The 16,750-nt window shown below is 39.3% G+C and overlaps 1 protein-coding gene across 2 annotated transcripts in view; it reads right to left on the bottom strand.

The window, feature by feature from the left end:
* syt9b (synaptotagmin IXb) overlaps positions 1-16,750 on the bottom strand; it is a 105,347-nt gene that overhangs the window by 16,744 nt on the left and 71,853 nt on the right. For both annotated transcript variants that reach the window (XM_057837260.1, XM_057837259.1), the window contains exon 4: positions 7,488-8,028. In XM_057837260.1, the coding sequence (XP_057693243.1) occupies positions 7,488-8,028 (541 nt within the window). The remainder of the gene's footprint in view (positions 1-7,487; positions 8,029-16,750) is intronic.

The following is a 16,750-nucleotide window of genomic DNA, read 5'->3' as shown; positions in this document are numbered from 1 at the left end:
TACAGTAATTTAAAACACGCGTAGCTATGAGGCAAGCAAAACCTGAGCTGCGGTCGCGTGACGGCAGTGAAGCGGGCAGAGAACTGTCACTATATGGAGGCTTCATGGCAGCGATATGTACCTCATATGTGCACAGAAAAAAAATAATATTTAGTATGATCACCATAATACTGATTTGCAATGAAACTGTATATACATGTCAATTTTTTCCGAGTGTTTTTTTTTTTTTTTTTTTGTGTCAGAGGGTGTCGGTTGGTTTGACAAATTATGTCAATCCGTCCATCATGTGCTACTCAAGCGCCCCAAAAACAAAGCGCGCGGACACGGGAGATGTCGCAATATGTCTACATTTTTCTTAACAGACTAATGAGAGTAGAAAGGCGAAATCATAAAGCAAACAATTATTTCTCGTCAGCATTTGACGATCTGAGATGCGGGGACGACAGGGGAGCTGACCGGATTATTTTATTTATTAATACCAGTGCAAAAATTCAAAACGATCATCTTAATAATAAAAAACAAAAATACAACAGAGCGAGAGGTTAATATGATGTGTTGGCCGTTCCACAATTAGAAATTAAACTTTCGATTTATTTTTATTTTCGTGACAGCAGGCATGCCGCGTTGGCTGTTAGCAGCAGCATTGTATATGTGAGCAAGATCATGCTAAAGAAAGTCCGTGCGCCCCCGACCCCAAACCCCGACTTCCCCCTCAAAAGGAAAATGTTTAACCGTGTCCTAATTCGAAATGCAAGCACGAGCCATGACTTTGAGCCCATAGAACTAGGACAGACGACGCGGAAGTTCTCCCTCGCTTTTGCAGCAGCGGGAGAGAGACGAGGCTGTCTCTGAGAGCAGAATGATATCGCCTGTCACTCATTTCTGAAACTACGACGAGTGGTCAATGTGCAAGAGAGGGAGGGACCAAGCAATGTCACTTCCCGTTCAGTTATACTGCGAAGCGGTCTTTGGTGATTCGTTCGGCAACGTCACTTCCCGTTCACTAACCGAACGATTCATTTGGGTGGGGAGGGAGATGAGGGGGGCGAACGATTCGTTGAACGATTCGTTTGAACGAATCGTTTTACTGAACGAACCGGAATGGATTCGTTTACTCAAGTGAACGACAGATCCCGTCACTACTCTCTGTAGCCTGGCCCATTGGGATCTGGCCTCTACCATTCCATACTGGTTATGGGTGTTCCTGTATGCAATCAAAGCCACTTGCATGTACGCTGATCCAGCTGGCATCTTACATCCTGCTACGATGTGCCAGACTGTCTCCGGAGCATATTTGCACAGCCTGAACCTTGGGTCTGATCTGCTTTGGTAGGTCTTGGTCGCTATGGCCATTGTACTTTGGGCCTGTTCTTGTGCAGCCATGATTGCTCTTTGTCAGTCGAGCGTACTCAAGCCACTGGTAGGATTACTTGATGTCAGCCACTTCTTCAGCTCGCCAGTGGTACATTCCACGTAGGGGCTTGTCCTTCGAGGTTGTCTGCTCCTTCTCTTCTGCACCCTCGTAGGGTTTTGCTTCCTAAGACATTCACTTTGAAGCTTATCATTCGGGGTCTTTATATGATGTATTCTAGGGTTTTCGATGTTTCATCCTGGACTGTGGACCTGAGGCTGACTATTCCTCGGCCTCACTTTTTCAGCTTTGTGTACGTATAGTCTCAGGGTCCTGTACTTGTTTTTTTTTTGTTTTTTTTTTTACTCTGTACTGTTAAGCTGTTTAGACACGGATAATGGAAATCTGAGTGTTCTTAAAGTCTGAGCAGTTTTACTGTACCACGTGGGAGTTTGATATACTCCCACTGTAGTTGTTCATTATATTTTATATATTAGGAGAAAACAACAAACAGGAAGTGGTTAGAAGGGACAGAAAGAAAGGAAGCAGACAGAAGAGGAAAAGAAAAAACAAAAACAACAACAACAATTATTAGACGTCTATGCTACTTAGGAACATAGTATTGCTATTGAAATCTAATTATATTTACCCATCGACACAATTCGGGGAGGGTCTGATAACCAAGGAGGAAGAGGAGGGAAGGTAAGTCGAAAATAAATGTGGGGCATACACAATCCTGGCAATGTGAGAAGGGGAACACAGTATTGTGAAAATCCCCTGTAGGTGTTGATAGGTTGACATCCTAGTCTATGGTACCTGATCGCTAATCCTGGCACCGACAATGCTTGAATGTGCCTAGTTGCACTGAGGCATGCGTGAACCCGCTCTGATGTGTGATTGTCCTGCAGAAAAGTGGAAATACTGCCGCCACGAAGAATATTTTGTTAATTTCTGTAATGATTGTGTTAGTTAGCTAAATCTTGTATTCATATACATTTTGAAAAGCGCATGAAATGTATTATTATTATTATCGTTGTTATTTTTATATACATACATTCAGAGACACTTTTCCTATTGTGTGGATTTAATAAAAAGGCAACTTAACCTGAGCGAAATTAATCATCTATGCTTCTATGCACCATTGCTTTATAATTATTTGTCTTTTACAGAAAACAGATATGAACTAAATGCTTACAACAATACGAACATGGTTGATACAGCACACTATTAAGAGTACGACGAACACCAGATGTCTGTTTAAAATGTTGCATGTTCTGTATATACTGAACCATATTTAAACAGGCAAGCAGAAATTGATCTGCCTGCCATAGTGCACTCTATAGCTAATGTAATATCCTCCTACACCAACTCCCATTGAGCTTGCTTTCAGACGGCAGAGCACTGGTCACTAGTCTTTGGAGCACTCAAATTGAGGCATGCGGTCAATATTACGGTCAGTCAATGAAATTAGACTAGTGGCCTGAAGCACAGCAATAAAGCAGAGAAAGAGAGACAGCAAGTGGGAGAGGGAGAGAGAAGAGTTCATATTCTTCAATTATAAAAATATCACTATATTTTCTGGCTAGATAGTAAGGTATTTCATTAGGTTTCTGATACTATGACAGAATTTAACCATTCATTTTGTTTGCTTTCTTCTTTGTCACTTACTGCGTGTCTGTGACCTCTCAGAAAGCAAATATGTGTGATCAAGGGTGTAACTTTGAGTCGAACATTGGTGAGGGGCTGGGGGGGAGATTTATACCTCGAAGCAGGTCTGAGGACATACCATGCATGAAAAAAATCTATATATAAATATAAATATAATACATATATATATATATACTAAGGGTGTAACGGTACATGTATTTGTATTGAACTGTTTCGGTACGGGGTGCTCGATTCAGAACGGAGGTGTACCGAACTAGTTTCTGACGTAATGTAACCCTTACTTTTCGAGGCTGTGAGTCAATCGGGTTACAGTTTTATTGTGTAGATTATATTTACTCCGTCTTCTCTAGTATAATGAGGACCAACACGGTAGGACAGTATAACCCAGAAATGTCAACGGCGCGACAACGTGGCCGCCGCGAGAACGCAGTGAAACGCGGGCGTCAAAGTCAATCAGCCAATGCACACCAGTCGCAGTGCGGCCGCGTGTTAGACGCGTCCCAGAAGCGGCTCAACACGACGCATGTGAAAAGAACGACAGTTTATTATTTGACGCGAGAAGCGACCCTCCTGTGTCAATACTACTACCGATAGCTAGGATCGGGCAGACCGGAAGTCACTAGTGTAAAAATACGGTGGATCCGGTCGATTTTCAAACTAATATGCAATCGTAACCCACTTTTTGAGTCCATCACATCTCTTGAGTGGTCGATCGGGGCACAGTTAACTTGTCTTTGTTGATTTACTGCTCTCTTCTCTGCTATAATAATAACCAACACGGCCCCGTGTTCAATACAAAACCCTCCTACCACAACAGAACAAGTAGGAAGTAATATTCACATAGGAACTAAAGTTATACAACATAAAATATACAATATACAGTAAATGAATACTACATCACGTTTGTAAAATATATAAAAACACATAATAAAATAATAAATAATAAAATAAATAATAGCTCATTTAAATAAAATAAGTTGAAATGAGCTAAAACACCTGTAATTAAATAATACGAGTAATACACAGATCCTGCTTACACAAATAAATTTATTAATTTCTGTGTGGTGCTTTAACTTGAGAAAATCTACCAATAAAGCTTTTGAAAACCGTTCATAAGGGGAAAAAAAAAAAGATTCATTGAGGCACTTCATTTGTAAAATACATGTTAAAATCTTTGTCATTGGAATTGCTTTTCTCTTTAGCACAGGACTTCTTTTTTCTTCAAATTGTTGTTGGATTATCTTTAAATACCCGCTACTTTTTGAGCAGAATTCTAGCTTTGTATAGGCTAATGTTCCTATTGTTGAAAGCACAAAGGTGTGTAATAAACAACTAGCACATTTATATTTTGCATTTTGTTTTCTTACTGTACTGAAAATGAACCGAACCGTGACATCAAAACCAAGGTACCTACCGAATCGTGTACTGTTTTTGTGTACCGTTCCACCCCTATTGTACAATGATTGCATAATTTGATACATTCAATTTGTTTGGACTATTCCTCATATCTACCCACCACACCCCAAATAGACAAAAAATATTTTCCTACGTAATAATCTGTGTGGCATTTGCTTCAAATTCATATGTATATGTGCACCACCGTCGTTCACTTTTTATTTAGAACCTAGTAAATTATTAGTTTTGTGCCTCTTGCTAGGTTTAATGGAAGTAGTGTGGAGACTATGCAAGCGGAGGGTCCCTGCCAGCAATCCCAGTGGATATAACCTACTTTTTGCTTTGGTAATATAGATTCCTTGATTACACATACTGTCTATGATTAACTGTTTAAACATATATTAAAAAAAAAAAAAAAACATCAGTGCCAACACCAAAACAACAACAACAACAACAACACACACACACATGCAACCCCCCCCCCCACAAACAAAAAGATGAATTATGTATATTTAGGTGTGAATACATATAGTATAGTAAATGTACTTTATATTAAATTTGAGCACCTCTGACTTTGACACAGAAAAGAGCAGTTTTTTGCCTTGTAATAGGCTGTAACCTATTTCTGCCGACCTTATTAAGCAGGCAGATGAAGGTGTTTGGATAATCAACACACTAAATTTCAAGTCTAAGCAATGCAACACATCATCGTGCTTACCTAATCGATGCATGTTCCAAAACCTACGTAATCCAGACACACTTCCACAAACACAGTAGAGTACTAAGCACATGCTTAAATTCCCACTACACAGCATTAGCTATTTAAAAAAAAATTCCAAATTCAATTTTATTTTGAATATGAACTAAAAAAGTCAAATTAAGATGTGGAAAGCTTCCAATTTCAGGCGGCAAAATTTTTGTAACTATCGTAATTTTCGGACTATAAGCCGCTCCTTTTCCCTTCATTTTGAATCATGCGGACTTTAGTCCAGTGCGGCTTATTTTTTTATTTATTTGAACTAATAGGTAACACTTTATTTGACTGCGGCGTAATAAGACTGTCATAAGTATGATATGACACTATCATGGGCATTACTGAATGCTTATGACAGATGTCATTAAGTGTCATCAGGCAAATTAGGTCACTAACTTCATTTATGTCCAGCTTGGATCTTTTACATCCATTCAAAAGTGAGATAATTTGCCGGATAAAACCATTATAGTCATAGTCATAGTTATAGTTATAGTCGGCTTATAGTTCGAAAATTACAGTATAGTTGTTTTTGTTATGATGTGGTGGTTATTTTATGCTTTTCGAGCAAGTTTTCAAATGACACTTTCTTTAATTAAAAAATATTCAATTAGTAGCAACAGCAGCACTTCCTTGGCAGGTGATCGTACCTCCTCACTTTGTCACACTGTCACATAGTGTGCCAATATTATACATGGATACAGTCAAGTGAATAATTAAATCCAGTAATATAATATGTGTGTTTCTGTCACACCATTTCATCGTTGTGTTTGGATATATCTGGGTCACCACCCATAAGGATTCATACAGCTTTCATTAAACATGAACTGTCTCTAAGTATATTTCAGTGTTTCTGTCTCTTGAAACCACAGATGAGTTCTGCTTGGAGAGGAAATTAGAAATGTCCATTGATACATCTCTTGCCCCTTTTCTCTCTGGACAGGATCTTGGCCCTCTTTGATCATTTGAGCAGATGGTAAGTCTCAGATGCATTTTGACTAAATATGTTACCTCTGACCTATATTATTTTCAAATACATTGGTAAGGCAAGCGGCTAGTACTGGCTACAACTGATCATACAGAATAAAAAGAGTTTGAAGAAGTTAAAGTGGTGCATAGACTTCATAACATATTGACAAGACACAGGACGCCGGGCCGATTAATAGGGGGCCTGCATTGTTGCCATGGCCGTCAAAGCTGACCGAGTGGAATCACAGACAATGAGCTTTTTCCGTTGGAAATTCTTGTGAATAAATGCTTAAATCCCTGAATTCTTCATAGATATGGACGTAAAACAGTCTCAATTCTTGGTTAAAAACAAAACAAAACAGTGCAGTTAGCATTTATTTTCCATAAATATTGCGAAGTATGTTGCTAGTCAGTAAGCAAATGTAGCTGCGGTCTTATGAAAACAAAGAGCTTTTTTACGTTAACATTTTATGTGAATAAATGCTTAAATCCCTGAATTCCCAATAGATATGGCGGTAAAACAGTCTTGATTCTTGGTTAAAAGGAAAAAAACGTGCAGTTAGCATTTATTTTAGGTAAATATTGCGAACTATGATGCTAGTCAGTAAGCAAATGTAGCTGCGTCCTTATGAAAACAAAGAGCATTTTTACGTTAACATTTTTTGTGAATAAATGTTTGCATCATGGAATTCTTTATAAATATGGACGTAAAACAGTCTGGATTCTTGGTTAAAAGGAAAAAAATGTGCAGTTAGCATTTATTTTACGTAAATATTGCGAACTATGATGCTAGTAAGTAAGCAAATGTAGCGGCCACCTTATGAAAATAAAGAGCTTTTTCCATTGAAAATTCTTGTGAATAAATGCTTAAATCCCTATATTCTTTATAGGTATGGATGTAAACCAGTCTCGATTAATGGTTAAAAGCAGAAAATACGTGCAGTTAGTATTATTTTACATAAATATTGTGAACTATGACGCCAATGCCGTAGAGGCTAATTTCTCCCATTGATATTTCTCACAATGTTTAGAAATGCATGCATGGTACGAAAAATATAATAATTACCTTGAATCCTCGAACAAAACACTCCTGAGACAATCCTTCCTTTTTGTATGCGGTACAGATTTCGTATTTTTTCAACCTAAATCCGGCGTTCGATTGCTGCGTGCGTTTGTTTGAGATAACTCCTCTTGATGCTGTGTGTCGGCAGGCCCCCTACTTGAAGGCGTGGTGCAGTGTCTGATGGATATGTCCGTCAATATAATTATGAAGTCTATGAGTGGTATTATAATCAGAGAGTTAAGAGAAGGATTAACTCCTTGACAAATAATATAAATAGATGAACATCTTACCGAAGTGACATATTGGATATCCCGGCACAATTTAGTTTCCCGTGGGAAGTCTGCAAGATCCAGGAAGTTGTCCACCACTACTTGACCAATCACATCATGGCGAGTGAACCTGTCAAAGTCGTAGACACTAAAGTGCAGCTTTCGATTTGACAACTCGGTGTACGCCACTGGAAAGAGGAACACCTCATCAAATATTGGGTTGAGAGTCTTCCGATGCACCTTTGTCTGGTGCTTGTTTTTACGGTCAGGCAACAGGTAGATCTTCACATAAGGATCAGAGGTCCCCGAGAAGTCCTTGGCAGGAAGATCTTGAGCCTTATGAATCTTAACAATGAGTTGCTCCAGATCAAAGTCAAATTTAAGGATGAAATGGAGACGCCCACAGTTGTCTGTTCTACGCCCATCATCTGTGTCCACAGAGCGCTGTTTGTAAAGCTCAGGTTTGATCCGACCCAAACAAGTTAAACTATCCTGGCGCTGGAACTGAGTAGGATTGAAGTCAGGATTGGACAAATTCATCTGACGACGGATAGAGTTGTGACTGTGAGGAAAGATAACATTAAAAAAAAAAAAAAAAAAAAAAAACAGCATTAGATAGATAAGATCAACTCTTTATGTTCTGCCCATCAAAAATCAAAGTTAATCTTTATTGCATTCAGCAACTGTTACTTTTATTGGTGCATGTATTGAAACATCACACTTGGATTTAAAGCGTAAATTCTGGATTTTTGACATTACGCTTAATCTTGGAGTTAGCAGGGGTTTAGTTAGTTGGTGGAATTGATTTCAACAAATTCAGTTTCGTTTGCAAGTTATTTGTTAGTTTCAGGGCTCCGGAGTGGCTAAGCTAGCGCGAGTCAATGACACCATTATAGCATGTCAAAAAAAAAAACGATATAGATCTAAGAACAGATCCAACATACCATATTTTTTGGACTATAAGTCGTAGTTTTTTTCATAGTTTGGCTGGGGGTGCGACTTATACTCAGGAGCGGCTTACGTGTGAAATTATTAACACATTATGATATCATTTCACATGCTATTTTGGTGTTTTGGAGTGACACTGATGGATTGGTAAACTTGTTAGCATATTCTTTATGCTATTGTTATCTGAATAACTTAATAGCTATGGCCACGTTAGCGTTCTGCCTTTGGCAATGTGTGTTCAATTGTATTATTTATTTTTTTATATTGAAATGCATGCTTTTAATATGTGGCGCTTTTACGCCCACGTGAGGGCGCACTCGGACTTGTTTACGTGAAGAAGAGCGCTCACACGTCAGAATAAGACGGACAGCTACGCTCTGAGTGAGTGGGTGACTGGGCGAGAGAGAAACATGGCTGCGAACCTACGTTCATTGTTTATGCTTTTGAAATATCTGTACAGAAGCAACGCCTCTGTGTATCATCTTTTCTGTTGTTGTTGTGTGTTTTCCACCCGCGATCGGACACTTAAAGCCAGTTGTGTGGTTGTTTAAACGATGTGCTAATGCTAGCGAACACATGCTAATCGTTTTGTCATTGCTGTAACAGCACCTAATTATCATTTATTTACGTTGATGCGAACCTGTTTGGTATCTAGGATGAAATTGATTCCGCAATTTATACGGACGTCAAGCATCGTCATTTGGGAGTTTAGCTCGGTGTATAGCCAGGACCGAGCCGTAGCGTCCTGGTGAGGACAATATAGTCGCATTTCGTTGCACTGTACACTTATTCAGCATGTTGTTCTCTATTGTATTTTTATATTAAATTTCTTTTAAGATGACAGATCTGTTCTATGTGTTGGATTTTATCAAGTAAATGTCCCCCAAAATGCGACTTATACGCCGGTGCGACTTTTATATATATTTTTTCTCTTCGTTGGGCATTTTAGGGCTGGTGCGACTTATACTCAGGCGCGACTTGTAGTCCGAAAAATACGGTAGTCAAATAAATTCAAAACACAGATCATTGTTCCAAAACACCCATACGGCCAAAATAATGTCAGACCAAACTGCCGTAATTCATTTCATTATGCAGGACTTTTTTTTTTTTAGAGGCGTAATACAACCACAATAGAGGAATGCTAAGGCCACTCCCCAATAAAGAGGAGTGCTTCGGTCATCCGTTCTCACGCTGCATTCGAGGAAGGTGGGAAGTTGGACTTATCCCGCTTGGGGGTATCAGTTGCGACTTTAAAGCATTCAAAGCGAATGTAAACAGCAAAGATGGCGGAAGTTGTTTTTTTGTTTCATGTTTTATTTTTATATTTATTTTACATTTTATATTTTTTATTTTATTTTATTTTATATTAAAGACATTTCGACCTCCAGCAAACCTGACTTCTCATAAGCGATCAAATAGTGGAGGCGTACTAATGATATTTTTCCAGATCAGAGGTTGGAAACTCTGACCTCCCACCTTCCCCGAATGCAGCATCAGTCTGCTGAGTTAACTGACGGCCGCCAACATGGCAAAATGTGTATTTAGAGGCTGTGGAAACATACAGAAGAAACGGGCAAAGGAAAGTTTCCACAAATTCCCTATGAAGAACGAGGAAAAATACAAACTGGTCACTTGCTGCTGACTATGACATAAAAAAATCAGCGGTAAAAAAAAACAAAAAACGATGTGATATCACTCCGCCCTGCTCCTCTTCAGAGCTTCTGGATTACGAATGTTGCTGTTCATACTGCAATTATTGACATGTAATGGTAAGTTTTAATAACTTCATCCTGAAAACATAGCCAACACTATTGATTGCATGGTTTATCGATGATTTTCATGTGTGCATGTGTTGTTTTTAATTGGCATGCTATAATGGTGCCACTGACTCGCGCTAGCTTAGCCACTCCAGAGCCCTGAAACTAACAAATACCTAACAAACACCAAATAATTTGTTGAAATCAACTCCACTGGCTAATTAAACCCGAGCTAACTCGAAGATTAAGCCTGATGTCAAAAATTCTGAACTTCGTCCTTGAAGATGTCCAAAAATAACTACGGTTTAAAGTATAGTTTCCAAAATGTGTTTCTCCTGCAGATGGGTTCTCCTCATCAGTCCACTCATCAGTCTGGGTCTGATTTAGAGTTCTACCTGTAATGTTCAGAATTTCATTTTCACTAAATGGAGGCAACTTGCTTCACTCCACTTTTCTACTACAATCAATAAACAGTCACAGTGTAAATAGCAGAAAAGTCAAACAGTCACGTCCTGCATGAGCTCACTAAAGATTTCCTCATACTGTATCTTGCAGCGAGAATCCACATAACTAGTGCTTTTATTTTATTTGGATTTTTCATGTTTTCTGTGAAGCGAAATGTAAATTTTTTGGAATTTGTAGAAATCAACTCCACCAACTAAATCCCCGCTAACTCAAAGATTAAGCCTAATCCTGAAATTCTGTTTTAACATTTTCAAGCCTTTGTTTCTTGGAATTCAGATGATTATGGTTTAGAGATAATGAACACACCAAATTCAGGGTCTCAAGAATGTGAATTTTGAGAAAAGTTTCATATTAAGTCATGAAGTGACACTTTAATGTATATATATATATAAAATCAGAATCAACTAAGGCTGCAACAACTAATGGATTAAATAAATTAAAATTGATTAATTAATTAGTCACCGACTAATTTGATGATCAATTTTTGCTGGCAGCTATGAGCCGTCCCGTTTGGGTCCTTCTTTGTGTGCAATGTGAGGCTGCGCACGCGCGCCAGTGATTAGAGCAAGTGAGAGAGAGTTCACTGCTAAACTCAGGTTGGGTTGTTGAATCAATAATATTACGAAGTGTCGAGAGTTAGATTACCTTTTGTGCTGTTACATCCAGTGTGCCTCCGTCAGAGGTAGGTAAATGACCTCCGTGAAGTTGGCCCCCCATCAGACGCAAATTTATATAAAAATTATGTCAATCGTTTGTGCTATGATTGTGCTCGTTTGTGCTGCAAAAAGTTTCGTTTGTGCCATCATCGTTTTGCAGTTATTAAACATTGTTTTTTAGGTCATCCAGAGTTCACCCAGCCCCCCATCTGCGGCGGAATGGAACCCCAGTGGTGCCATTTGATTCTGCCTCGTTAGTGCTGGATTGTGCTGCAAAAAGTTTTGTTTGAACTGCTACGGTTTTCGAGATATTCATAAAAATGTCTAGTGATGACGTCACGCGCAGCCCCCCATTTGCGGCGGAATGGAACGGCGATGATGCCATTTCTTTCTTCGTCGTTAGTGCTGGATTGTGCTGCAAAAAGTTTTGTTTGAACTGCTACGGTTTTCGAGATATTCATAAAAATGTCTAGTGATGACGTCACGCGCAGCCCCCCATCTGCGGCGGAATGGAACGGCGATGATGCCATTTCTTTCTTCGTCGTTAGTGCTGGATTGTGCTGCAAAAAGTTTTGTTTGAACTGCTACGGTTGTCGAGATATTCATAAAAATGTCTAGTGATGACGTCACGCACAGCCCCCCATCTGCGGCGGAATGGAACGGCGATGATGCCATTTCTTTCTTCGTCGTTAGTGCTGGATTGTGCTGCAAAAAGTTTTGTTTGAACTGCTACGGTTTTCGAGATATTCACAAAAATGTCTAGTGATGACGTCACGCACAGCCCCCCATCTGCGGCGGAATGGAACGGCGATGATGCCATTTCTGTCTTCGTCGTTAGTGCTGGATTGTGCTGTAAAAAGTTTTGTTTGAACTGCAGTTTTCGAGATATTCATAATAGAGCTTAGTTTGGGCCTAAAAAATCCAGCCCGACCCGACACGGCCCGCTGGTATTGAGGCCCGACCCGGCGCGAGCCCGATCAATTAACTAGATTTGCAGGCCCGAGCCCGAAAAACCCGATTTTTTTTGTTTTGTTTTGTTATTTGTTGGAGTGACGCGGAAAAAAAAAAACGCAGCAGCAATTTATTTTCATTTCTTCGAGTTGGCAGAAAAAACACAAGTTTTCTTAATGTTTAAATAGTCTACATATTTTTATGATCATTATAAAAACATTACACAACGAAATAACGCAGGGAAAGTTTAATATTAAAAACAATATATGCGGTTTTGCAGACACACAGAGAAGATTCAAAAGGATCACATTTGTCTTGCCTTTGTGTGCATAAATAAAAGTGTCTTTCGTAACGAATTCACAGTTGTCAGAAAAAAATGCAAGTTTACTCAATATTTAAATAGTTTACATATTTTGGGGCAGATGGGGGGCTGCGCGTGACGTCATCACTAGACATTTTTATGAATATCTCGAAAACCGTGGCAGTTCAAACAAAACTTTTTGCCAGCACAATCCAGCACTAACGAGGCAGAATCAAATGACACCACTGGGGTTCCTTTCTGCCGCAGATGGGGGGCTGGGTGAACTCTGGATGACCTAAAAAACAATGTTTAATAACTGCAAAACGATGATGGCACAAACAAAACTTTTTGCAGCACAAACCAGCACTAACGACGAAGAAAAAACTGGCATCATCGCCGTTCCATTCCGCCGCAGATGGGGGGCTGCGCGTGACGTCATCACTAGACATTTTTATGAATATCTCGAAAACCGTAGCAGTTCAAACAAAACTTTTTGCAGCACAATCCAGCACTAACGAAGCAGAATCAAATGACACCACCGGGGTTCCATTCCGCCGCAGATGGGGGGCTGGGTGAACTCTGGATGACCTAAAAAACAATGTTTAATAACTGCAAAACGATGATGGCACAAACGAAACTTTTTGCAGCACAAACGAGCACAATCATAGCACAAACGATTGACATAATTTTTATATAAATTTGCGTCTGATGGGGGGCCAACTTCACGGAGGTGAGTAAATGAAGCAGAATTTTCAGTTTGTATTCTTTGTTGATAAGACTTTACTACCAAGAACGTAGCGCTAAGCTAGTTAGTGATTATACTCATTAGCAATGTTCCCTCTAAGCTGCGCGCGTGCACAATTGCACACTGCTTGCACAAACACAGCGCACAAAAAAATCGATGCAGCGCACAATATAAAATTCAAAAGAAATGTATTGTAGTGTCACTAGGACTACTGTCGGCGCTGCAGCACGACACTCCTATTGGTGCTTTCAATACGGTAACGCAACGCTCCCATTGGTGGATTACACGATTTCATACAGTTGTGAGGTGCATGACCTGGGTGGGTGCGGAGAAAAATAAAGAGTAAAAATTGAGCTAGACTCCTGTGCTGATTTACAGAAGCACGGGCATTGGCATTCCGCTGCCAATTTTTGCAAGTGCTATAGTATTAATTAATATCTGATTTTAGAACTGATATAATCTAGCTAATTAGAGCAACCAAATTGTTTTCTGTACCATTTCGTAACGTAACTCAATAAGCAACAGGTGTCTTGCCAGTAATGTGACACTGTTCACTTCACTTACGCTATGCAGCCCATTGGTGCCTTGCAGGTTAGATAGCCATCAACAGTGCAGCGGAGTAGAGATGCAAATGCGAACCCCTTATCATGGCGAAAGGAATGGGCAGCGATACTACACTCATCAAGCCAAAGTAAAAAACGAAATGTGGTTCTTTTAAGATAGAATGGCTGTCAGAGTACAGTATGTGCAAATAAAAGAACAAGCGGTGAAACTGAGTAAGCTTTTTTTCTCATTTTTTTTTTTTTTTTTCCCCAACCTGTCCTTTTTTAGCTGCTTAGAACAAGGAGAATAGGAATCTTGAGTGTCCTTATTGTCTGAGCAGTTTTTAAGTGGGAGTTTGGTACACTCCCGTTCAGGTTGTTCATTATGTTTTATTAATTAACTCGCCTATGGCACAATTGGACCTTTTCCAGGCCAAAGCAGGACTCTTCCCATGGTTATAGCAGGACTCACACATACTGTATAACATAGCACACATCTCATGAACGATGAGACTTTTTAAGTGGGCCAAATCAATTATATTAAAAGTAAACTAATGCAAATGGCTTCTCTATTTTCATTCTTTTATTAAGCCATGTAACTTGCTATGATCCAAGGTTTTGAACAGGCGTGATACTGGTGTGTGGTCACAGCGTACACATCTGATGTTGCTCACAGTGGTCCTCAGTTTGCTCAGAAAGCTTGTGTGTCTGCTCAGACACATGAAAAATTAGAGGGAACAGTGCTCACCAGTGTATTAAGTGTCTGTTTTTATTGTATTGGAGAAGCATATTAGCACTTGAGTTACTGTTGGATAGTTAAGTTGTCTCATTTCTTCTCAGAAAGAAACAAAACACATATAGAATATATGTACACACATATAGCAGCTTTGAGTCTCCTTTCAACACTCCCATTCAAACTGTAAATAGTCATACAAGAGAGTGTGCTTTGAAATTGGATTTGTATTGTATTTATGAACAACTGTTTGATAAAGAAAACTGATTCAATACAGTGTTGTTTAGTTTGTTTAAAGAAAAGAAATGAGTGACTGACAATTTATATCAGCGCCTTGCACACACACACAAAAAAAAGTCATTCAGCAGTACTTTTTTTATTTGAATGAACAGGACTTTGGTTTGACTTGTGGAATGAGAAATTCTTATTCAACTTATTTTGTAACTGAAAAAAGTAAAATGTATAAGATTAATCATTAATCATTTAATAATCATCTAATTAAACGATTAGAAAAAAATAATCGTGAGTTGCAGCCCTAATTTTGACTCAAATTGGTGCTTAAATGGTTCCCCAAGCCTTTAAACTGCTTCTCAGCCTGAAACAAAAGGACAAGCCTTGGAAGATGCCCAGAAGACAGTCATTGACAGCCTCCGCAAGGAGGGTAAGCAAAAAATATGTTTTCGCTAAGGAGCTTGGTCGTTCACAGAGTGCAGTATCGGAACATGTTTACAGAATAAGTGGAAGAAATAGTGAGGTATGAAAAGATACAACAGTGTAAACGGGAGCCAGTCTAGATACACAAGCAGTGGGCTATAGGCTGGAATTAGTATTTCGAGAGCGACCACACAAAAAAGTGCTTCACATTTGCTACAAATGTTGCATACCTTGTGTCAGGTCACTTCTGTACAAGAGACATCAGAAGCATATCACCTGAGCAAAGGGGAAAATGAACTGGACTGTTGCTTAATGCTGTAAATTCCTGTTTTCAAATGAATGTAAATTTTATGTTTGATTACAAAATTAAGTCCCCAGAGTTTTAAGGGTGAATGGAGATGCACTGTATCTAATGTGTTTTCTGAACTCCACATACAGTGGTATGAAAAAGTATCTGAACCTTTTGGAATTTCTCACATTTCAGCTTAAAATCACCATCAAATGTAATCTGATCTTTGTCAAAATCACACAGATGCTTTACCTAAAACCACCCAAACATTTATAGGTTTCCATATTTCTTGAGGATAGCATGCAAACAATGACAGAAGAGGGAAAAATAAGTAGGTGAACCCTCTGCCTAAGGAGACTTAAAGAGCACCTGAAACCAATTTTTACCAAACAATTCAATACCAAAAGTCAGGTGTGTGCCCAATCACTGATGAGTGGTTTAAAGCTGCCCTGCCCACTACAAAACACACACCTGGTAAGACTTGTCTTGATGATAAGCATTGTCTTATGTGCATCATGGCTCGGTCAAGAGCTGTCTGAAGACCTGCGATCAAGGATTGTTGATTTGAATAAAGCTGGGAAAGGATTAAAAAAAACACATCTCTAAAAGACACGGATGTTCATCAATCGGCAGGCAGTGAAGTTGTCTGTCAAATGGAGAGAGTTTGGCACTGTTCATTCTCTCCCAAGGAGTGGCCGTCCACCACGCCAAGAGTTCAGGGCAGAATACTCATAGAGGTAAAAAGCAACCCTAGAGTGTCTGCTAAAGACTTACAGAAATCACTGGCATAGTCCAATATCTCTGTGCACACATCAACTATATGTAAAACTATGGCCCAGAATGGTGTTCATGGGAGAACTTCACGGAAGAAGCCACTGCTGTCTAAAAAAACATTGTTGCTCGTTTAATGCTTTGTTTTGGCAAAATATTTTGTGGACTGATGAAACCGAAGTTGAATTGTTTGGGAGTAACACACAACGTTATGTGTGGAGGAAAAATGGAACAGCTCACCAACATAAACACCTCATCCCCACCGTGAAGCATGGTGGAGGGAGCATCGTGGTTTGGGGCTGTTTACTGCCTGAGGGCCTGGACAACTTGCGATCATTTATGAAAGTATGAATTCAAAAGTTTATCAGGATGTTTTTCAGGAAAACCTGAGGCCGTCTGTCAGACAGTTGAAGCTAAAAAGAGGATGGATGCTGCAACAACACAATGATCCAAAACACAGAAGTAAATCAAC

Source organism: Corythoichthys intestinalis, chromosome 5 (assembly GCF_030265065.1).
Source record: "Corythoichthys intestinalis isolate RoL2023-P3 chromosome 5, ASM3026506v1, whole genome shotgun sequence".
NCBI lineage: Eukaryota > Metazoa > Chordata > Actinopteri > Syngnathiformes > Syngnathidae > Corythoichthys > Corythoichthys intestinalis.
This window is presented reverse-complemented; position numbering and strand designations above follow the sequence as displayed.